A 23,773-nucleotide genomic window follows, 5' to 3' on the forward strand; every position below is an offset into this window, starting at 1 on the left:
CCGGGACCTCAACCAAATGCACCAACAAGTCCTAAAATATCATACGAACTTAGTCGTAGCCTCAAATCACATCAAACAACGCTAAAAACATGAATAACATCTCAATTTAAGCTTAATGAAACTTAAGAATTTTTAACTTCTACATTCGATGCCAAATCGTATCAAATCAAGTTCGATTGATCTCAAATTTTGCACACAGGTCATAAATGACATAACATACCTATTCAAATTTTCAGAATCAGATTCCGATCCCGATATCAAAAAGTCAACTCCCCGGTCAAACTTTCAAGCTTGAATTTCTATTTTAGCCATTTCAAGCCTAACTTAACTACGGATCTCTAAATAATTTTTCGAACACGTTCCTAAGTCCAAAATCACCATACGGACCCACTAGAACCGTTAAAACACTAATTCAGATCCGTTTGCTCAAAATGACCGAAGTCAACTCAAGTGAATTTTAAAGCTCCATTTCACATTTTAATCAATTTTTTCACATAAAAACTTTCCGACAAAAATTACGGACTGTGCACGCAAGTCGAGGAAAGATGAATAGTGTTATTTGAGGTCCCAGAACACAGAAATGAATATTAAATTTAAAGATGACCTTTCGGGTCATCACATTTTGGGTCGGTCAAAACGGGTTGAGTCAATAATTGGCGGGTCATTTTTACTTGGGCTATGAGTTGGGTCAAGATGGGCTAAAATTTGGGTCATAACCCAACCCGCACAACTCTTATCAATCTTTAGTTAATACTAAAATTTGTTTTCTTTGGTTGAGACCCCCGGGACCTCAACCAAATGTACCAACAAGTCCTAAAATATCATACGAACTTAGTCGTAACCTCAAATCACATCAAACAAAGCTAAAAACACGAATAATACCCCAATTCAAGCTTAATGAAACTTAAGAATTTTTAACTTCTACATTTGATGCCAAATCCTATCAAATCAAGTTCGATTGACCTCAAATTTTGCACACAGGTCATAAATAACATAACAGACCTATTCAAATTTTCAGAATCAGATTCCGATTCCGATATCAAAAAGTCAACTCCCCGGTCAAACTTTCAAGCTTGAATTTCTATTTTAGCCATTTCAAGCCTAATTTAACTACGGATCTCTAAATAATTTTTCGAACACGCTCCTAAGTCCAAAATCACTATACGGACCCACTAGAACCGTTAAAACACTGATTCGGATCCGTTTGCTCAAAATGACCGAAGTCAACTCAAGTGAGTTTTAAAGCTCCATTTCACATTTTAATCATTTTTTTCACATAAAAACTTTCCGACAAAAATTACGGACTGTGCACGCAAGTCGAGGAAAGCTGAATAGTGTTATTTGAGGTCTCAGAACACAGAAATGAGTATTAAATTTAAAGATGACCTTTCGGGTCATCACATTTTGGGTAGGTCAAAATGGGTTGAGTCAATAATTGGCGGGTCATTTTTACTTGGGCTATGAGTTGGGTCAAGATGGGCTAAAATTTGAGTCATAGCCCAACCCGCCCAACTCTTATCAATATTTAGTTAATACTACATGTTATTTTCTTATGATTTGCATAATTACTAAATAAGACTTTTTTCTTTTGTTATGGTCATATATTATAACATATCAAACAAAAAAATAACAAAATTATTTCTAAGATATTTCGACAAATTTACTTATGGATCAATTTGGACTAAAAATCAACCCAACTTTAAAGGGATCTTTACACAAATAGCCGACCGTATTTATTGTTTACTTTCTCTAGTCATATACATAGATTATACATTCATTATACACATATAATACATAACTTATGCATACGCTATACCTCCACCGGATATTTTTAGTTTAAGCGGTTAGGTAGACGGCTATTTGGGTTACTTCTTCAACTTTAAATGCATTGAGATGAATTGGATCAACATGAGTTGAGTTCAATAAATGAGCGAATCAATAATCAGCCCAACCATGGGCGGGTTGGACGGATCATTTGGGTTTGAGCCAAATCTGACAGCATAAATTTTAAATATAGTTCCTAAAAGTGTACTTATAGAGATGAGATTTTTTTTGGTCCTTAATACACAATTTTATCTTCTAAATACACGATGATACTTATTATGGTCTATACAAAAGTTAATATATCTAGTTTCATACTCGATATAGGGGCGCGAACCTGATGAAATTAAAGTAAACAAAAAAAGGAATGCTCCAAAAATTTACTTTCACGGTAAAATCACTCCAGAAATTCAGTTTCACGGTAAAATCCCTCCAGAAATTCACTTTCACCTTAAAATCCCTTCAAAAATCACTTTCACCTTAAAATCCCTTAGAAGGTGGTGTCTAAAATTCATCTCTCCAAGCGACTTTACAGAAATTCTAACATTGGATTATCCGAATAATCAAGAGTAAGTTTAATTTCTTTCTCTTTTATCTGTTTTGTTTCCTTTTTCTTCTTCTTCCTTTTTTTTTTCCGATTGAACCAGAAATTGGAAATTGGGTTGTGCAACTTTCTGTTTCTTTAGTTGTTTTCTGCAATTGGGTTGTTTTGAGTACTGATAGTTATTTTGTGAGTGATAAAAGTGAGAGTATTGGGTTTAGAGTTTCGTCTATGCGATGGTTTTCTCCTTTGCGATTTGGATTATACAATTCTTCTGGGAACTTGCTTGAAGGGTCATGAAAATTTTGTAGGATGAATTGGTTGAATTTTTTTTTACCATTAGGTGCTCTAGTTCCGTTTCTTTACTCTGATTTTTGTGGGTTCTTTAAATTGTATAGCCAACTTATTACCTTTGGTAAGTCTAATTTAATATTTTGAAAATTTAGATGAAAAAGAAACAGTGATGTAAATTAACTTTGTTAAAGTATTTTCCGTGTCAAACAAATTTTCTGATGAAAACGTTCCATTGAGTTCTGCCGCTGAATCTATTTAGTCAATAGCACTCTAGTTGGAGCGATGGACTCGCTCGTCGAAGCTCTTCGCTGTCAATGCTTGCATTTATTCTGTCGCTAACTACTCCCTCCAAAATAAGGTCAATGTTTTGAGCATTATAATATAGGCTCTATTTTGATTCTAGTTGTAATGTAAGTTTTATTTTGATTGAAAAAGAATATTTTTGATGGAGCGGAAAGTAATGTTCTTCACTAAATTATTTAATCTCAGTGCTGGTTTTTGATTATGCTGAAGAAAAATAGCATTTCATGTTCTTGCGCTTACCTGTAGGTTCTTTAGTTATCCTTAGGATATGGATGAACTTCATACTTAAATGTGTCCAAGTCCTGTTGGAGGAAGTACCGGTGGTTAGGGGTTAAGTTGTGTGGTGTTAACCTTTTCAGCTACTTGATCACCACTTTCTTTAGAGATTCATTTTCTACCAGCATATAACTCGGAGAGATTTTCTATAGATGGTAGTTGGAAGTTTAGAATGTTGACTTAGAATTATCAGAAGAAAAGCTCGACTTAAATAGCATAATTTTAAATGATGCACTACTCTTTCGTCTTTCATAATGATAACGATACTCTAAAAATTTTCTTTCGTGAGTTACTCTTCCTTGTTATCAAGCGACTAACCTCAAATGTTCTTATAACAACAGTTCTATCTCTGACTCTCACCCTCATATTCTACTAATATCATAGTATATGTCAAAAATGATGTTCATCAGATCAAACATATCATGTCTACTAAGACATAATCTATATCTTGTGAAGGTTAATTTAATACATGTGTCGTTGATGATTTTCAGAGGAGTGGTTATTTTAGGATTCATATTTCCGAACCAACTTATAATTTGGAATCGAGGAACAGTTGGAATTTTTATAATGATAAATCATTGATTTTACACGATGTTTATTGTTCAGTCTTCTATATTACCCTAATATTATACTCGGGGGCAAAAACCTAGCTCATAATTCTTTTTCTGTCTCAACAGTGTGATTCCGGCTCAACAATAGCAGACAGTCACTTTAGAATGAATGAAGAGTCCATGTGATAATTTCATACTAATAATTAATAGTAATAAAATATTCATTAGTATAGCCAATTAATTAGGTTCAGGAAATCTAAGTATAAGATATCTATAGAACCAGATGTGATAGTCCCTCAAAGTTGATCAGCAACAGAGATTTGTGTGCTGGTATGAGATATTCTCCCTACTTTACATATCAAGCTAGCTACTGTGCACCTTTAACACTTCAAAATATGTAGTTTACACCAGATGCAAATGTCATTTTGCATATTTCAATTTCAAATTCAGTTTGTAGCCACTACATGGGTATATGAATTCCTTCATTTGTTTGGTTTTTTTTTTTCCTTCTTTCACAATGAAAACTGAAATGACAAAGCAGCTTCTATAGATGCAGTAACCCTAGTGGAGTTTGAAGGTGGAAAAGAAGATATAGAAGGTGGAAAATATAGCTAGTGTAAAGCGACAAATATATATAGCTAGTTCTTGATCAAATGAAGCTAGTTCTTGATTAAAACAAAATGACAAATATAGCTAGTGTCTCATTAGATAACTATCATTACAATTTTTTAACAGTAGAATGTAGTATATGAAATGTCACATACTCCCTTCATCTTTTATGTGAAGCTAATCAAAGGCGGATGTAGTTTTTTGTGCCGAATTCATCCGAATCTAGTATTTTCTTGTGCCAGCATAAATTTATGTGTAAAAGTTAACTAGAATTGCAACGAATAGAAAATATGAAACCAAAATTTTAAATATATTAGGCATTCAGCGAATGAATATTAAATGTTGAACTCATATAATGAAATCATGGATCCGCTTCTGAAGGTAATCTATTTAGGGAGTCAAATATTTTTTTACTATAAGTTTCTCAAACCTTTTTAAATATTTTGAATCATTAGCCATATTGAGTTGTAGTACTTTTCATGTGATTAAATATAAAAATTTTATTTTAAAAAATATAAAAAACATTATACCTCAATTCACATAAAAAATTAAGTATTTTAACACTTATACAGTACATGAATTGGGACTGAGGGTACAGTACCTCTTTAGGAAAGGAGTAAAATTAGCAGTATATTTCTCGGAAATCCTGAAAAATTAAAACGTTGTCTGTATACCTTTTCTCACAGCCTCAAAGTTCTGGAGCTACTACTAAGCCGTTTCAAGAGTCTCCGTAAAGAAGTTGCAAAAGGTCGTTGAGTTTGAGGTTTTTCAATTGTTCAGTAAGTGAAAACTTCCACCAATCAAGAACTGCTTTTTATTTGGGTATTTACTTAAAAACTAGCATGCGTATCTGTTTTTTTTTTTTTGTGTATTCAAATGCTTGTCTTTACTGCTTCCTTTTTGTTATTTTGATGCAAACATGAGGAAAAATAAAAATAAAAAACACCCATGAATTGGTTGCATATTCATAATGATTTCTCATTTAAAAGAAAAAAAGGTGTTTTGGGTATAGTGATTGTTTTACTGTGGCATTTTTGTGGTACTTGTTGAAACTTAAACTTGAGGTACAAGGACACAATTTTATTGTTACTAGCTTTGTTAGTTCCTTAATAAAAAAACTAGCTTTTTTTGGTTGTCATTATGTAAATTGTTTATTCTCTCTTTGATATCTAAAGTGGATTGGTTCTTGCAAGAAGTTTTAGAGAACAAAATTGGTAACTAGCTTATTTGTGCTTAAAGCTATATAAATTCATCAATGTAACTTAGTAATGGATCTTCATCGGAGGAATCAGGTATTCTGTACAGTTTTAGTTATTCCTTCCGTCCCAAAAAGGATGATACTTTTCGGATTTTGAGAGTCAAACGGATTGTTCTTTGACCGCAATTTTTTCATATGCCGTTTAAATATTTTGAATTGTTAATTATTATGACTTATAGTACTTTTTATGTGGTCTCCAACCATGTAAACTTTATTTAAAAAAACTTCAAGGTTCTGTGTCCACATTTGCGTTCAAAATTAAGATGTTTAACTCTCAAAATCCGAAAAGTATCATCCTTTATGTTATGGAGGGAGTAACATTTTCATATTATAGTTTGTCTCTGGCTAACGTTCCCTTTATCTTGCAAAACAGTTGCAGCGATTTAAGACTTGAACTTTGTTCATATACTCTTGGTTCAGTGTTATATGATGCATGTACTAAGAAGTACAAAGGGGGCCTCATTTGAACTGTATTTGTTATCGACCTTGTTTTGTTTGGATTAGAAAACAAGATGGGGGAAGAGTTTTTAGGCATGCCAGGATCGTGGGCAGGTCATATACACGAAGTTGCTGATCATTGTTATCGACCTTTTAAATATTTTGAATCGTTAATTATTGTGACTTATAGTACTTTTTATGGTCTCCAACCATGTAAACTTTATTTCAAAAAACTTCAAGATTCTATGTCCGAATTTGCGTTCAAAATTAAGATGTTTAACTCTCGAAATCCGAAAAGTATCATCCTTTTTGGATGGAGGGTGTAACATTTTCATATTATAGTTTGTCTCTGGCTTGACGTTCTCTTTATTCTGCAAAAACAATTGCAGCGATTTAAGACTTGAACTTTGTTCATATACTCTTGGTTCGGTGTTATATGATGCATGTACTAATAAATACAAAGGGGATCTCATTTGAACTGCATTTGTTATCGACCTTGTTTTGTTTGGATTAGAAAACAAGATGGGGGGAGTGTTTTTAGGCATGCCAGGATCGTGGGCAGGTCATATTCACGAAGCTGCTGATCATTATACAACAAAAATCGGTGGACTTCCTGTAAGAGAATCCTTCTGGATACGGCGTAGTTTATTTTTAGATGATGCTTTCTTTGTTGTACTATAATTCTAATTTTTTTTCTTGAACAGGATTGGCCTATTCCTCTTCCTACCACATGTGTTGATTTGCTCAAATGCTGTGCTTGTAAAACCGATTTATGTCTTCTTGCACAGGTTGGTACTCTGAAACCATTGGCTAATTTTGAATTACTTGATTACTTGGATTCTTAAAGCTCTAGAGTTTTAATATACTTTTCTCCTTGCATATGTTTCCTTAGGTTTATGCTCCAATTTCAAAGAAAAATTTGAACATTGAAGAGCGTGCAATCTATGTTTTTGGTTGTTTGACGCCAGAATGTGGGAGCGGTCCTGTAAGGTCCTTTTTTAGTATTCATAACTTATTGTCTTTTTGTAAAATGCTTGGAACTTAGTAATCATTTGGATTTAACTTATGCGGTCTATCTATTACATTTCCGTGACAGCTGGAGAGCTATTAGAATCCAAAAGTCTCTAAGAAGTGAAGGTTTAAAGAGTCAGTCTTATAAGGATGTCGCTTCACCTGTATCTTCTGTATCAGATTCAAAGAAAGACCGGAAGAAGGATATATGGACATTTGACTCTTCGGAAGAGGATGATGATGATGAAGATGAGGATGACATTGACCTTGCTGAGTTGGCTAGGGCGCTTTCTGAAGCTGCAACCGTGGCTTTTCACTCCAAGAAACAAATCTGTGGTCATCAAGTAACGGCAGAAACTTCAACCCCTAACCGCGCGATTAGAGCAACTGATGAAAAAACACCAGGTAACTTCTGTTCAGTTTTGCTTGACGTTAATTGCACTTGATAGAATCTTTTGCTAGAGCCCCTTCTGTATGATGTGTGTAAGGTGTCTTTATTTAACTTTGCATGATAGAAGATGAGATCAAACTGTTTACTTTGTGGAGTCAAGTTTTTTTTTTCCCATATATATAGCACTATGATAGAGAACACTAAAATTGAAAAATGTTATTCCTAGATAAAGAAAATGGCATGTGTTATTGTTAAAACAAATATGTAATTTGTTCATTGCTTTTCTTTTGGGGGAGGCAGTTGGTGCTGGTTCTTGATAGGAGAGCTAAGTAGATCGATCAAGGGCCCAATGCATGTATTTACTTATTGTACAAAAAAGTCGGTGAGTTGTTGAGGAGTTGACAGCTGTCAAAACTTTAGGTCTTCATAGGCTATTATCAAGTGTTTTCAATGACATATGAGATATGCAATTATCACTGGGAATATCACTTGTATGATTACCTTATGTTTCTGCGCACTCTGAAATGATTCTTTGGTCGCAGTCATTCCGTGCTTCTATATATATGCTGAGGAAGAGAAATTTTCCAAAAAGGATGTTTCTGTTAGTTCAAAAGGCATCTTATCTCCAATCAAGGACAAAGAAAATGATCCTGATACTCCAGAAGAAACATGGGAGGTGGAAGATTACGAGTATGATAGGGCATTGAATGCTGACCGGATTTACCTTAAGTTCAAAAAGCGATTAGATGCTTATCCAGAGCAATGTTTCAGGTAAAACTCTAAAAAGCTAGCCATTGTACTACTGAATTTACTTTTAAGTATTGCCTCCGGGAACTTAACATTTTGCTTGCTGGAGTAGACTTTGAGAAGCAAAATCTCAGTATTATATACTTTTTTATTTCCTCCAAAGCAGTAAGCAAAATCTAAGTTTAATGTACTTTTGATTTCTTGAAGTACGTAGTAAGCTTTCTGCCTTTCATGCAGCTCTTCTAGCTTTCGACTTTGATTACCTTATTCATCTCCAATTGTAGCGTATTACTATTTGTACCGGAAGTTGTTGCCTGGCATGCTGTGAGATTAATTCTGACCGTACATTGGAAAACACATCTTAGGTTGTACATTCATTTTTCCCACGGTAATTTTTATTAGTCCACTGCCAACACTATCTGTCATTCCATCCAATACGGGCTCAAAGGCCGACCTCTTCCGAGCCAAAGCTAAAAAGGAAGTTGGAGCTTGGTCCACATCGAGAAAAAACGTTCGTAATGAACGGATCTCCGATGGTCGAGCCTGCCAAGGACACGATTTGACTACTTTTTAGTTGAACCTAGTGAGCCAATTCCTACTCCTTCGGAGTCTTCTGTGGATCTTTCTTCTCCGATGAAGACGCTCAAGATCTATAGCTGCTTGGCTTGCCGAAAAAGGTAAATAATATATAAAATAGAGTAAAAACAGAGTGTCATAGAGTTCTCTGTTGGTTTAGGGGTCCTTTTCACTTCTACAGCACAAAGTTTCTTTTATTTTTACCGTCTTACCTCAGTTAATCATTAAATTATCACCAATTTCATTATCAGTGATTTTTATCGTTACAAAAAGAGACTCATTTATTGTCTTTTCCCGTAGATACTCATATGGTGGAAAGCCGCTTCTGGCTTCTGGAAATGCTGTTGATCCGGGGACGTGCAGGCTCTGTGGTGCGTCACGTTACTATGAGATGCAGCTGATGCCGCCATTGCTATATTTTCTGCAGGAAGCAGTCAGCGAGAAAGAGAGACCTGTATTGGATAACTGGAATTGGATGACTTTAATAGTCTATACTTGCTCACAGGTCAGCCTTTAACTCGATATGTTGAATACATGTTCTTTTGGAAGACAACTCCCTCTCATTTTTTTCCCCTATACTTCCCTCTTTAGTTCTCGAAAAAAAATAATCAATCATTACTATGTGGGAGTACAAATAAAGATAGACAACTTGTTCTAGGATTCTTGGTCGATGTATCATGTAAGAGAGGAATGAAATGTCACATTGATAGAGCAAAACAAAACCTAAAGCAATAAAATTAAGAGGTTAGAAAGTAAGAAGTTGAATTGAAGGAAAACTGTAATAGCTTCTGACTTTCTACTTCAGCTTTTCACTTCTTGAAATGTATCTGCCATGGAACTGTTTTCTGCAGTTTGAATTAAACCATTTCCTCTTTATTCTTTTCTTTCTGCAAGTGAAAGCTGATATTTGACTAAATTTAACTTGTGATCTATTTCTGTCATTTGCTATTTTCTTCAGTAATATACCTGAATTATTCGTTTTTCTTTTGTTAATTGTGGACGATACTTTTATGCGCTCTATCTTTCCTAGTTCTTGTGTAAACCTTATGGTCTGTGTCATTTTCAGAATTGTTCAGAGTACCATCAGAATAACTCTAGTGAGGATGGCTGGATTGTGGCTGAGGAAGCTGTTGTCGTACAATATGAATAGCATCGCTTAGATTAAGCTAAAGATTGCGTAAGATTTTGTGATCTTTTAGTATATTTTCGTCGTACTTGGTCTATACTAGTAGGATTTTCAGTCAATAGAGCCGAGGGTGGCTTTCGCTTTGCTTATATTATTTTCGAGTTTGCTGGTAGTTGGTAAGAGTTTCATATACTTGTCAAATGTCCCTAATAAATTGGGTAGGCAATACAATTATATCTGTTGTTTTAAACAATGCCGATTCTGCGTGGATTCTTTATTTGTAACAATCTCCAGAATTTGGTGTGATTTTTCCTAAGTTGAGGCCATCCCATTTCGTTCATTCAATATATACAGTAAATAATAAACAATGTATCATCCTCAAATTGAAGAAGAAATAGAGAGAATGACTACCGCGGTAATACGTGCAGTAAATAAATATGATTCATTCATGTCTAGCTAATCTTGATTTGTGTTGAGAAGTCTCACTCTTGTGGGTAATATGCTTCCTGCTAAGGGTGATTCCATATTAGGATTCCAGCTCCAGACTTCTAATATAGGATAGTGAAGTACTAACTATACATTATTGAAAGCATGCGACTATAAAAAAAAAGAAAAATGATACTGTATAGCCACTTTTAAAATAATAGTCGAAAAATTATATATTTTTTGTGTATATATATACATTCTGTATGTTATATACATAAAGTATACAAATTTTATATACTTTTTTGGCTACCAAATATAAATAGTTTCTGCCGCGAGCTAATAGTGATAATACCCCTAAAAAAGGGGCAAATTAAGTGAATACTGTCTGGATACAGCTGATAGTTGATTTTCTTTAATTTGTTGTTTTTAAAAGCACATGCACTCACAATGGTAGGCTTTAGAGTACTTAGTTATGACCAATTCACTCATTTGGCCAGTTTCAATTGCTTGTGGCTATGAAGAAAGTAATATTCTTTCCTATATAATTTTTTTTTTCAGAAAAAAGTAGCTTAATTATGTACTCCCTCCGTTCCAGTTTAGGGCCGTGCATAATTTGATAAATATCGAATTACAGTACCGAAACCGAAAATTTTGGTATTTGGTATTCGATATTTTAATATTCGGTATGGTATTTGGTTTAAGTTTTAAAAAAAATTGGTATTAGGTATGATATTATATATTTTAAAATGAAACACCAAAATACCGTACCGAAATGTATATTATATTACACAATAAACATATTATTAATTATAACAACAACAACAACCCAGTATAATCCCACTAGTGGGGTTTGGGGAGGGTGACCTTACCCCTACCCTGGGGTAGAGAGGCTGTTTCCAATAGGCTTACCATCAGAGCAACCCACCTTGTCACACATATTATTAATTATAATATAAATATAAAATATCTAAAATTGTACTTTCCTTTATTCTCCAAGTTCATCAATTAACTCTAACCAAGTAACATGATATTTTTATTGATCACATTTATTCCTTTATGTACAGTTTTCTCTCTCTAGTTGATATTTGCTGGTTTTCAACAAACATTTTTAGTTTTGTACTTTGAGTACTTTAATTAAGAATATTACAGTCTATGACTCTATACACTAGTTAATATTCAAACTGAATAAACAGAAGAAACCGAATCCGAAAGGAGAAAAACCGAACCATACTGAATTTAATTAGGTACGGTATTTGTATAGCATTTTAAGAAACCGAATACCGAAAATTCCGAACCGAAATATCTAAATACCTTACCGTATCGACCGACGAACACCCCTAGTTCCAGTTGATGTGAACCTATTTTCTTTTTGGTCCGTTCCAAAAAGAATGATCCCTTTCTAAATTTGGAAATAATTTAGCTTAAATTTTCAATTCTACCCCTAATAAGAAGCTTTTATAACCACACAAATACTTTGGACCCCTTTTTGACTTGTTTAGGATCAAAAATTTTAAAAGTCTTCAGTTTTTCTTAAATTCCGTGCCCAGTAACGGAGGGAGTAATAAATATAGGTGGCGGCATTGGGAGAGAGAATAGCAATTGAACAATGAAAATAAAACACAATAGGTCATACTTAGAAAAAGGATAAAACGGCCAAGTACTATATTATATGGATGTAAATCACATATAATGAAAGTGTTAATTCTTTTACATATTCAATATAGTTTAACCTATCATAGTAAGTTAATTATTTTTTTCAAGTTACCAATTAAGCTAATGATTCACAAATAATTAAGACAGATGAAAAGTCGAAATCGTTTTGTGCATCTGTTGACAATTCATTTCTCAACCATAATTAAGTTAGATTGTTAAGTGATAATTAACACTTCATTAGAATAGGAGATTTCTTGTAGTAATAACAATGTACCACGCTATGCATTTTAAACTCTCACGATGCTAAATAATAATGGGATTGAAGTCTATTTTAGAAGTTGCTTATATCTTAAAACAGCCAATTAGTTTGGAAGTTCCAACTAATTAAATATGAAGTCGTGATAGTAGACTAATCAATGGATTGAGGACCATTATTTTGTTAAGATTTACATTTTTTTAGGGTAAAGATCACTTTTAGCCCGTGGCCAAAACTATTTGCATTCGATAGCCGTAAAAGTGTATAAAATTTGTATATATACATACATACATACATACATACATACATACATATATATATATATATATATATATATATATATATATATATATATATATATATATATATATATATATATATATTATATATATATATATATATATATATATATATATATGTATATGTATGTATATATTATTTTCGGTTATTATTTTGAGAGTGACTATACAATATTATTATTTTTTTGTACAAGTTTTGTGCTTGTGCGATCTATAGCTATACTTTAAATACTACGAGATTCAGGACAGATACATGAATTATCAATAAGAAATTTTCACAAACATTTTCGACTTCAACTTCAAGTGCATTTCTTTTTTCCCCAGTTTTTACTCAAATGTTGTCAAACCACATACTATAGTTGAAGTTTTGGGTTGCTATTTCACTAAAAGTAGGAAATATTTGCTTGTAATTGCTTATGTGGTAACTTTATATAGCATTAAGTTAGAAACTATTTCCTTTACTTTGCAATTTTTCCGATAGTTATTTCTTGTATTCAATGGGGATGTAGAAGGCCGGTATTTTTTTAAAACTTTTTTTATTACATTAGGTGTTACCTTGCCTTCCCAGTTGAGGTGGTACGTTCAAACCCATCAATAACATAGAAAATCGATTTCCTAACAGAATTTGCAACTATGTTTTTTTCTTTTAAATTTTATCTTAAGCTAATGGGCTGATAAAATTTTAACTTCTACCTTTTCAGGATAGGAGTAAGGTCTGCGTATATACTATCCTCTCCAGATTCTATTTGTGGGATTTCACTAGATTTGTTGTTGTTATTGTTATAGTAATGTGTTGATAAAATTTGTCATGGTCAGGCATTTACTAAGTCTTTAGTAAAACAAATAGGGATTTTTATACGAATAGCCGGTGAGATTCATTATTTATTTTTTCTAGCCGATATACATAGATTATATATTGATTATACATAATTATACACTTATTACATATGGATTATACATATATTATACATTAACCATCTATTTTTAGTTTAAACAATTGGGTGGAAGGCTATTTAGGTTAATTCTTCAAACAAAATTAATAAAAGGCAAACTACACTAAAAGAGGCTAAGACTTGTGTTTAAAATCATTTATTTCCTCCAACATATACAGCAACTATACATCACCACATGTGCAGCTTACATCAACTTCTCTTTTTTATTTTGGTTTTAGTACAACTTGAACCTGAAACACAAGTGAACTACATGATAGGGAAATTGAATATACATTGCGTAGTCAAGAAGATGGCGTTAATTAATTCCATAGAAAAACGGACCCCAAATAAAAATAGAGAATAGCAAAAACATAAAACTAAGTCCATCTCTTCTTAATACTGGCTTTGAAACCATGTTGCATGTAGAGAATGATGGAGACATTAGGGTAAACTTTGTGTCCCTTGATAACTTCAACTTGGTAATTATGGATTATAGCAGCAGCCACAGCTTTCATTTGAGTGAAAGCCACTTCTTTTCCTAAGCAAGTCCTTGGCCCTGCATTGAAAGCCAAGAACTTATAAGATGGTTCATGTTTTACTATGCCACGGTCCGAAATCCATCTCTCTGGCTTGAATTCTGCGGCATCCTTTCCCCATATTGATTCTATCCTCCCCATAGCATACAAAGAAAACATCACTCTCATATTAGGATGAACATGGTGTCCACTTGGGAGAATACACGGCTCTCGTGGAGTCTTGTGCTGAAATGGAACTGGTGGATATAGCCTTAACGATTCACACAATGCTGCATGCAAATAAATCGCATTTTTCAACTCATTTGCCCTAAAAAGTCTCCATTTTTGGGATTTTGCCACCGAAATGATTGCCATTAGTTCTTTCCTTATCTTTTTTTCCACCTCAGGGTGTGTCGAAACAAGCCAAATGAACCAAGTAAGGCCAGAGCTAGTCGTGTCACGTCCCGCGATCATGAGGTTTAGTATTGTGTCCCTCAAAGACTTGTCATCAAAATTTAGCCCATCATCTAATATGTATGAAGTTAAGAGATCAAAACCCTCTTCATTGTCTTCCTTTAGCTTTGTTCCATTGCTCAATTCGTCGCGTTTCATCGATATATACTTGCCTATGACTTGATCAAGAACTTGCCAAGCTTTGCTTAATTTCTTCTCATGTCCAATACCTAGCCATTTTTGCAATTTCCAAACACTTTCTGGCAATAAATGGCGAATGAATAATACTTCTTCAGCCTCATCCATTGCTTTTGAGAAGGGAACATTTGGGAATTCTAAAGATAGACAACCAGGATCAAAGCCTGTGACCAATTGACATGTTGTATCAAAGGTGAACCTTTGAAAAACATCTTGCAAATCCACAATTTTACTTTCTCTAGCCACAAATTCAAGGACAGGAATAAGTCCATTTTTAATTTTGTCCCAACTAGTTTTCACCAAACAATTATGGAACCTTTGATGAGTGATCAAAGTTCTAGTAATTTTCCTCTGACTCTTCCACAAATCCAAGTCAGAATTGAAAATTCCATCTCCTAGTACATCAAAAATTTTCTTGAACTCTTCCCCTTTTGGAAAATTCTCAAAATTTGCACTCATGATATAGTGCACATTTGCAGGATCTACTGTACCAAGAATGTCAATATTTGCAAACCAAGGGCCTTTTAGCAAAAAAGTACCTCCAGTTGTTGAAAAAACTTCAAAACACCTTTCATGAATTCTATTTACATGGAAAAGAAGGCCAGGAAACATTCCAAGAAATGGCCAATTACATGGTAGGCCACTTCTATCCCCTAAAGCACAGAACACAAAAAAGCAAAAGATTGCAACAAATATCTCAAAGTAACCTATAGAGGCCACTATAGAAATGAGAGCCATTTCTTGCTTAGTGTTGCTATTTTTTGGAAGGTTACTTCATGCTTTATAGATAATTATATTTAGTCTAATTGTAGGCTCAGTTGAATTATTTGATACCTAATCTTGCCACCTTGACGTGTGTATTGAGTATAGTCAAATCTTTAGGCATGGTAGGGTCATAAATGTGGTAGTCATAATTTGAAGTTTATGAAAGGCAGTTCGGTGTATTAAGTTATCACTATGCTCGGGTTTTGGGAAAGGATCGGACCACAAGGATCCATTATACGCAGTATTAACTTGCATTTCTACGAGAGGTTGTTTCCATGGCTCAGACCTGTGACCTCTTGTCACATGATATCAACTTTACCATTTACGCCAAGACTTCCCTTCAATTCGAAGCTTATGGATTCAAGATTTTAATTCTTTTAAGCTATTGAGTTCTAAATTAATAATTTGTACATATTGAATAAATTTATTAAGATATTTATTGAGTTCGGGTGAACTGATAACCAACACACTTGCTCTGCCCTTATCTATGGCATAACATCACGTATTTCACGCTACAAATTAACTATGAAATTTTAGTAAACTATAGCTATATATGACAACAATTTTGTCTTACAAGTGACTTGAATGTTTATCTTTTAATAGAATAGGGTTTCTTGTGGAATTAGACAATGGTTCTCCCAATTTAGTAAATCATTTCAAAATTTAGGATTTTAGAGTTGAAATGGATATTACTTACCTTAGTGCACAATCTTGACGTTAATGTATTTCAGTTTACAGAAAATAAGAATTCTTTTAGAGCTTTTCTTGTGTCTAATATCTTCATTTGTATACATACTCTTAGTTCTTGTGTCCCTTTCTCAAATCGGAAGTGAGATTACACGTGGCCAGTGAACCTCAATTTCAGCAGTTCCAGCAATTTCTATTCAACTTCTTGTGTATCCCAGTGGAAGATATCTAATAAAAAAGATCTCAACTAAGATTGTATTATTAGACAAATATATTAATTTATTCTTATTAATTCATATTGCAAGTACAAAACTTACAAGTGTTCAATTGACACTTAGCAGAGTTCACTTTTACTCCTCCAGGTTGGTATATATAAGTTGTACTCGGTAATACATATGTTATACATAAATTATATACATATTATCTACGGATTATTTTTAATTTAAACGATTAAATAAGCGATATTTATGTACATTTTAATATATATATATATATATATATATATATATATATATATATATATATTTTAGTATAGTATAGTACAATATGGTATGTTATACACTATGATATACAGAAAGTATACTTATTTTTGTATAATAATAAATTATAGTAGATAATTATATTTATAATTTCATATTTTAGATATACAAAGAATGAAAATAAAGTTTTGATATATACAAATAAGGAAGATAAAGTTGAGATATATATTTTGACATACATTATTATTATGTATACATTTATTGGTTATGTGATGCTAATAAATAAAATATGAATTAATTCTAGTTAATTAGTAAGTTGAGTTGATAAGTGAGCATGATCAGCCCAATACCAACTTTTACTTGGGCCAGCAAGCCTTGGCCCAGTTGGCGGAAGTACATACCTAGCCATTTTTATGACTGCTGTTTAAGAATTGGCCAATACTTTATTTTGTCCTAAAACTTTGAACTAAAATTTTAAACTTTTGTGTCCTAAAAAATTAAACTAGAAAACTGAAATTCAAGACACATTGACTAATTTCTAAATAACAACCCTCTAAAATGACTACCTGGTGTCATTTCTATGTCCCAATTCCGACCTTGTCCCCTTTATAATGAGCCGGATTAGGCCAGATTTGAATAAGAGACACTAGGCCCTAGCCTGCCACTAACCTCTAAAGTGGGTAAAAATAGCACGGGCTAACCAGTTTTCGGACTGGTAATTCAAAAATAGCCAGTGTTTGCAAAGTTATTAAAAAATAGTCACTATTTTGCTGCAACATGGATCGGTCCGGCATAATATACTGGAGATTGGAGCACCTGTGTATAAACTTCCAGTATATTATGCTGGACCGATATATTATACTGGAACTCCAGTATATTATGCTGGAATATTTTTCGAATTTTGAGCAGTGTTTTCGTTCAGATTTATCTTTATATGAAAAGTGGCTAAATTTTGATTACTTTTGAAATTGTGACTATTTTTCAATTACCACTTGTAAATCTAACTATTTTTGAATTTCTCTCCTAAAGTGGCTCTTAGAGAGTCCAAGGGTTTTTAAAAGAAACTAGTATTAGTACCCACACAAATGTTATTAAAGAATATTAAGGATATCAAAGTATGATATGATTTGTTGAGCAAATTATATCATATGATTTAACAAAATCGTAACTGAAAGTACCCAATAATAAAAAAATATGTATTAGCTTAAAAAAATCGTATAATCATTAAATAACTTTGGGATGAAACTTAAATATCATAATTATATAATTTGTGCTACAAACAATCTCAAAATATAACGTGATTCAAAACGAATCAAATAATTCTTTATTTACTATTTTTCTTACTTCATTTGCTATTTTGTTCATCATCATCATTAAAATCTTCAATCCCTTCCTACTTGTAACTCGTGATGAAGATCATAAAGTGGTTCATTTGTAAACATATATGTATTTAGAACGGAAAAGGCTCAAATATGCCCTTATACTATACGAAATTAAGCACATTTGTCATTCGTTAATACTTTAGCTCAAATATACCCTTACCGTCACATAGTTGATCCATATATGCCCTTAGAGTTATACAGTTGGCCCATATATGCCATTTTCAAAACAGAATCTACTCAAATTAATTAACTCTTTCGTTAATTGTATTAAACTGTATTACAAACACTATTTCTTTTTTATTAGTACTTTTTTTTCTTTACCTTTCTCTTTTCTTTCTTCTTTTTTCTTTTCTTCTCTTTTTTTTTTTCCTTTTTCTTTCTCCCTTATCCGATTTCCTCCATTACTGATGTCTTCTCTATTTTCGTCATCAATTTTACTTGAAAAACTCATGAATTCTAATTACTAAAAAAATTCTTCCTTAAGAATATTTTTATAGATCATATGTTTGTCAATTTTTAAATTTTTACTGAACATATATTTAGTTCTAAAAAATTTAACAAAGTAAGATTGAATATTTATGTAACAAAAAATCCGAAAAATCCAACAAAACCGAACAATCCAAACCGATATAATTGGTTTGGTTTGGTTTTGATAAAAACCGAACCAACCCGCTCCATGTACACCCCTAATTTACATAGTTAATAAAAAAAATAAAAAATGTCGAGCCGAAAAAAGATAAAAAAAGACTAACAACTCAAATTTATAACACTACAACTTGAACTCTAGGCTTTTAATCATTAAATTATCTTTCTGAAAATAATTTAAATATTTTGGTCTTTTGAGTATTGTTAAAGGTTGAGATATTTTTATTATTTTAAAGTTTAAACCATAATTTTTGGAACAATTTAATTTCGTTTATTTAGAGGGCCAGTGAAATTGGAACTTGATTATCTTATGTGAGAATTTTCTTAGTAACTGGAATTCATGAGTTTTGTCAAGTGAAATTGGTGGCGAAAATGGAGAAGACATCAGTAATGGAGAAAACGGATAAGGGAGAAAGAAAAAGGAAAAAAAAAAGAGAAGAAAAGAAAAGAAAAAAGAAGAAAGAAAAGAGAAAGGTAAAGAAAAAACAGTACTAATAAAAAGAAAATAGTGTTTGTAATACACTTTAATACAATTAACGAAAGAGCTAATTAGTTTGGGTGAATTCCGTTTCGAAAAGGGCATATATGGGTCGAACTGTCTAACTCTAATGGCATATATGAACCAACTATGTGACGGTAAGGGTATATTTGAGCTAAAGTATTAACGAAGGGCAAATGTGCTCAATTTCGTATAGTACAAGGGTATATTTGAACCTTTGCCCTATTTAGAAATAGGCTCATATGAGATAAAATTTATCTTGACTTTTAATAATCGCAAAAGAATAATGCCATAGACGATTATATTCGCTTAGATTTAAAAGGTTTTTGACTCGGATGTAGCAATAATTTTTTTTTTTAATAAGGTAATAGTTTATTAACTGAGTACCAAAAGTTACACAAAACGGTTGGGAATATCCATATATACAGTTAACTACATCTCCCTAGCAACTCCAAAAAGTCCAAATATTGATCTATATTTTCTATAAAACTGCTTTTACACCAAAACAAATAAATTATGTAGACACTTATTTTTTACTCTAAAGATATGGTCTTTTTGCCCATCAAAACAAGCACTATTTCTATGTAGACAAATAACCCAGAATATGCAGAGATGTGTGGTTCAATAAAATCTTAGCAGAGAGGTATTGGGACGATCACTTTTTCTTTAACACATTTTCTGATAAAATCTTAGCTTCAATAACTTGATTTATAAGTTTTAAAATGATTAACATCGTGTTATTATCAAATACTATATTTGGAGTTATGTATATACTCATTTTTATAACAAAAATCATATCTTATTTAGTAGACTATTATATCATTTGTTCATTTTATTATTTGCAAATGACTTATATTTTCTTACATCTTTGTTTATCCTTTTCTTCCCTTCAATACTTTTATCTTTTCTAAGGAATAAAATTTACCTTTACAAATGCAGAGATCCAGAACTTGAACTTAATAATTTTTCTTGTGTTATATTAGTAATAATTATGCGTGAAGTGTTTCATGAATTTATTTTAGCATTATTTTTAATAATTATTATCTTAGTAAAACTTACAATTTGCGATTATTTTTTCATATGTTATTTTCAACATAATATTTTGTATTTTAATTTAAGTTATTTTTAAATGACCTTTATTAGAAATTTATTATATTTCTAAAATTTTAATGAGTTGCTTGTCACTTGACCTAATCTTTATATACCATTACTCACCTTTTAATTAATATAGATAAATATGAATTTTTTTTACTCCTGAAATTTTATTCTTTTTATTATTTAAAGTTATCAATAATATTTTGAGTATTGTTTTTAAGTTAATCTAAAGAATAATTAGCCTCGTACTATCTCTAATTTCCTCTCTTAACTATTTGACGTGCGGCCCCGTCTTTGCTTAAATTATAGAAAAAGTAAGCAGTGAAGCAAAATTTCCTCAGTCTTAGAATAAGAGCGCCATGCACATTTCTTGGAGTTAAAAAGAATGGATTTAACTATTACATACTATAATTGTGTAGATAATTTTTAATTTTAACCGGTTATAATAAATTATTCATTTTATGCACTGGCCGTTAATTTAACCTGTAAGAACTTGCTTAATTATAAAAAAGTAATAATTAAAACATGATTAATGTAACATGTTTGCTTATATCTTCGTATAAGCCAATCAGTTTATGACATGGCACCGAACTTAGAAAATCCTATTTTTCAAGACTATTAGATCATATTGTTTTAACAAATTCAATTACTATTTTATTTTTAATGCAATTTGCAGAATAACAAAATCTATATGAAATTACTGAATATGAATTATATGATAATCGAATAACTTATTCTTTTCTTATTTATTTTTTTATATTATCCATTATTTGTATTATCATTTGCTGGTGACTTTTTCTTTGCTTGTCACATGGATTAATATTTTATTTATTTATTTTGACTTTACCTATTAAGATTTTAGCTAAGTGAAAATTCATTGTATGACTTTTCTTACCATAGTTCAAACTTTCAAATACTTTCTCTAACTCAAATTTAAATAAATTTTATCCTTATGTATTTATACACTGATTTATTTATTTTTCCCTCTTAGATAATATTTTTGAGTATTATTTGATGTTTAATATTTTTAGAATTAATTTAAAATTCTAGTTCGTGATTCTTCCTAACCATCTTATCAACAAGATCCAAGTATGCTTCCTTAATGTTTTCCAATGCTTGAGATAGAGCTTTTAAAGTATCTGCAATATTAATAAATCTTATTCAGTTGCTCTTCAATTTTCTATCAAGCTATAACCTTTTCCTTTCCCATTCACACATCCACCTCCTCTGTTCTTTTTTCCATCTATTATTAATTTATAATTTTCAATTGGATATCTGGGTTATAATTATTCATATTTAACTAAATTTTGAAAGTGTTATTTATATATCTACATCTTACTTCTGTACATATATAAATTAAAATAGTGTAATTAAATTTTATATTTCATTATTAATAGGTAAAATCATAAAAAATTTGTTAGATACACTACAACAAAAGTGATATTTAGCTAATAAATTAGTAGCTACGGCACAAAATTTGTCACTAATTATTTACTTTTCGTGACAAAAATTACATGTCTTTAAATACATGAGCCACATATTTTTAGTGAGGAAATACAAATTTTTGTAGCAAAGTTTTGTCCACTAAAATTTTTCAGTAAAAATTGAGTTGACACCAATTATTAAGTAATATAAGCCACGAATTTGAAGTTATCAGCGACACATTATATTGTCACTAATAATGTATCCAATTAGTGACGAAGCATTATTTGTCTTAAAATTAATAAAATTTTGGAAACTAAATTTTATTAATTGAAAACTTTCATTTAAAATAATATTCTTCACCATCATTATTCATGCTCTTTCAAAAAATATTTATCTTTCAATTTAAATTTTCTTTTATAGTATTTCAATCTAAACTCAAAATTTTTATTAATATTATAGGCTTTATTAGTTTCAACACATTTTTATGGCTTATAGTATCTTAAGAGTAATAATTTTAATAAAATTAGGCGATGTGTTCTTTTTAAAAACTATTATGTAATTTAATTGTCACGACCCAAAATCCACTATAGGCTGTGATGACGCCCAACGTCGCCGTTAGACAAGCCAATAGTGAACTATCACGTTAGTTATTCATTTTATTACTTTCGAAATCAAAAACTTATTTAGGTAGAGAAATTCAAATATTTAAAACCATGGGTACATACATAATTTGTAAGACATAAAAACAAAAGGTGATACTAATATGCAAATCCGTAAACACCAACTAGAATATCCCAAAACCCGATGTTACAAGTGCATGAGCATTTACTAAGGAGTACAATAATAATACAACATATGTCTGGAATGTAAATTAGACAAGATAAAGTAAATAATATGATGGAGACTCTGTGGGCTGCGATGCGTAGCCTGGAATACAGCTCACCATAAAGCCTCCTCAGCAGCTGCGCCTACGCGCCAAGATGACCACCAAATAAACTTATCAGATTCTGCACATTTAGTGCAAAAGTGTAGCATGAGTACGTAAATCAACGCGTATCCAGTAAGTATCTAGCCTAACCCTGGAGAAATAGTGACCAGGGGTCGACATCGACACTTACTAGTGGCCCAATAAATTAGTATGATAATTCATAAACAGATATAAAGCACAACAGTAATAATGAGGTAAAACGGTAACTAACATAACCCTCCAGTATTTCTTTTGACAATGTAAGTCTCTCAAATCTCTTATGCCATCTCAACAGATCAGGAATATCAAATGCAATCCTAAACTAATAAGGAATGATAAATAAATGTGAGGCCTCACAAAAAAGGGGAATCTCATGAATATCCGTACTGCTAGCGGTATCACGCACGATTTTTTAAGGTCGTACGATCTGATCTAGAGTGGTGTGTATACTGTCGAGGGTCAACCGACGTGAACCAGAGATGCATCTCAATATACTGCCGAGGCGTTCGGCCCGATTCACAGGTTAGGAAAAAACTTATCGAATTACGAGTCACGTACTTACAATACAAGTGTAGGAGCATAAAGTAAACATGACCTTTACCGTTTATCAAATATCTCGCCAAACAATTCAAGATGATAAAGCTCAGCCTAATATATTCCAAAATCAATTTCAATTATAAGTTCACTTAATTAAGCTAGCAAAATGAGTTCAAATAATTCAAATATTACATGATAAAGTTCTAAGTCTACTCGGACATAAACATGCTTTTAGCTACGTACGGACTCTCGTCACCTCGTGCGTACGTAGCACACACAACTAGTAGCACATAAATTTTAATATATACGGGGTAGTTTTTCCCTCACGAAGTTAGACATGAGGCTTATCTCGCTCCGTAGTTCCAATAACCGGCTCCAATGCCTCTCAAACTCCTTAATTCAAAGCCAAACGATCCAAAACTAGTCAAACAACATGCAAACCAATAAAAATATAGTCCAACACTCATAATTAATTAATTTATAATAATTTTCAACTCCGCTCGAAAAGTCAACAAAGTCAACCCTCGGGCCCACGTGTCTGGATTTCGAAAATTCTTGAAGATAATCATTACCCATAATTCCACGAACTCAAATATATAATTTATTCCTAAATCCATA

At 32.0% G+C, this 23,773-nt stretch overlaps 2 protein-coding genes across 6 annotated transcripts; one reads left to right on the forward strand and one right to left on the reverse strand.

Moving 5' to 3' along the window:
• The first annotated feature begins 2,118 nt into the window (after positions 1-2,118).
• LOC107767304 (putative 20S rRNA accumulation protein 4) lies at positions 2,119-10,217 on the forward strand. Of its 5 annotated transcripts, none has more exons than XM_016586268.2 (9): positions 2,119-2,390; positions 5,082-5,174; positions 6,606-6,706; positions 6,796-6,879; positions 6,984-7,081; positions 7,188-7,507; positions 8,036-8,264; positions 9,117-9,321; positions 9,883-10,217. In XM_016586268.2, the coding sequence occupies exons 3-9, from the start codon at positions 6,614-6,616 to the stop codon at positions 9,964-9,966; spliced, it is 1,113 nt and encodes a 370-aa protein (XP_016441754.1). In that variant the 5' UTR covers positions 2,119-2,390; positions 5,082-5,174; positions 6,606-6,613; the 3' UTR covers positions 9,967-10,217. The 5 variants fall into 5 exon arrangements, with proteins under 5 accessions (XP_016441754.1, XP_075084399.1, XP_016441756.1 ...); XM_075228298.1 differs by lacking the exon at positions 2,119-2,390 and adding an exon at positions 2,446-3,014; XM_016586270.2 differs by lacking the exon at positions 2,119-2,390 and adding an exon at positions 3,070-4,116.
• Positions 10,218-13,649: 3,432 nt separating this feature from the next.
• On the reverse strand, positions 13,650-15,444 carry LOC107767306 (alkane hydroxylase MAH1-like). Its single transcript, XM_016586272.2, has one exon. The coding sequence runs from the start codon at positions 15,410-15,412 to the stop codon at positions 13,886-13,888; it is 1,527 nt and encodes a 508-aa protein (XP_016441758.2). The 5' UTR covers positions 15,413-15,444; the 3' UTR covers positions 13,650-13,885.
• Between the last annotated feature and the right edge of the window lie 8,329 nt (positions 15,445-23,773).

This window comes from Nicotiana tabacum, chromosome 13, assembly GCF_000715075.1.
Source record: "Nicotiana tabacum cultivar K326 chromosome 13, ASM71507v2, whole genome shotgun sequence".
NCBI lineage: Eukaryota > Viridiplantae > Streptophyta > Magnoliopsida > Solanales > Solanaceae > Nicotiana > Nicotiana tabacum.

Coding starts and splice junctions, on each gene's coding strand:
- LOC107767306 (XM_016586272.2), bottom strand. CDS start 15,412: ATGGCTCTCATTTCTATAGTGGCCTCTATAGGTTACTTTGAGATATTT.
- LOC107767304 (XM_016586268.2), top strand. CDS start 6,614: ATGGGGGGAGTGTTTTTAGGCATGCCAGGATCGTGGGCAGGTCATATT. Junction 6,707..6,795: donor CAAAAATCGGTGGACTTCCT/GTAAGAGAATCC, acceptor TTTCTTGAACAG/GATTGGCCTATTCCTCTTCC. Junction 7,082..7,187: donor TGTGGGAGCGGTCCTGTAAG/GTCCTTTTTTAG, acceptor TTTCCGTGACAG/CTGGAGAGCTATTAGAATCC.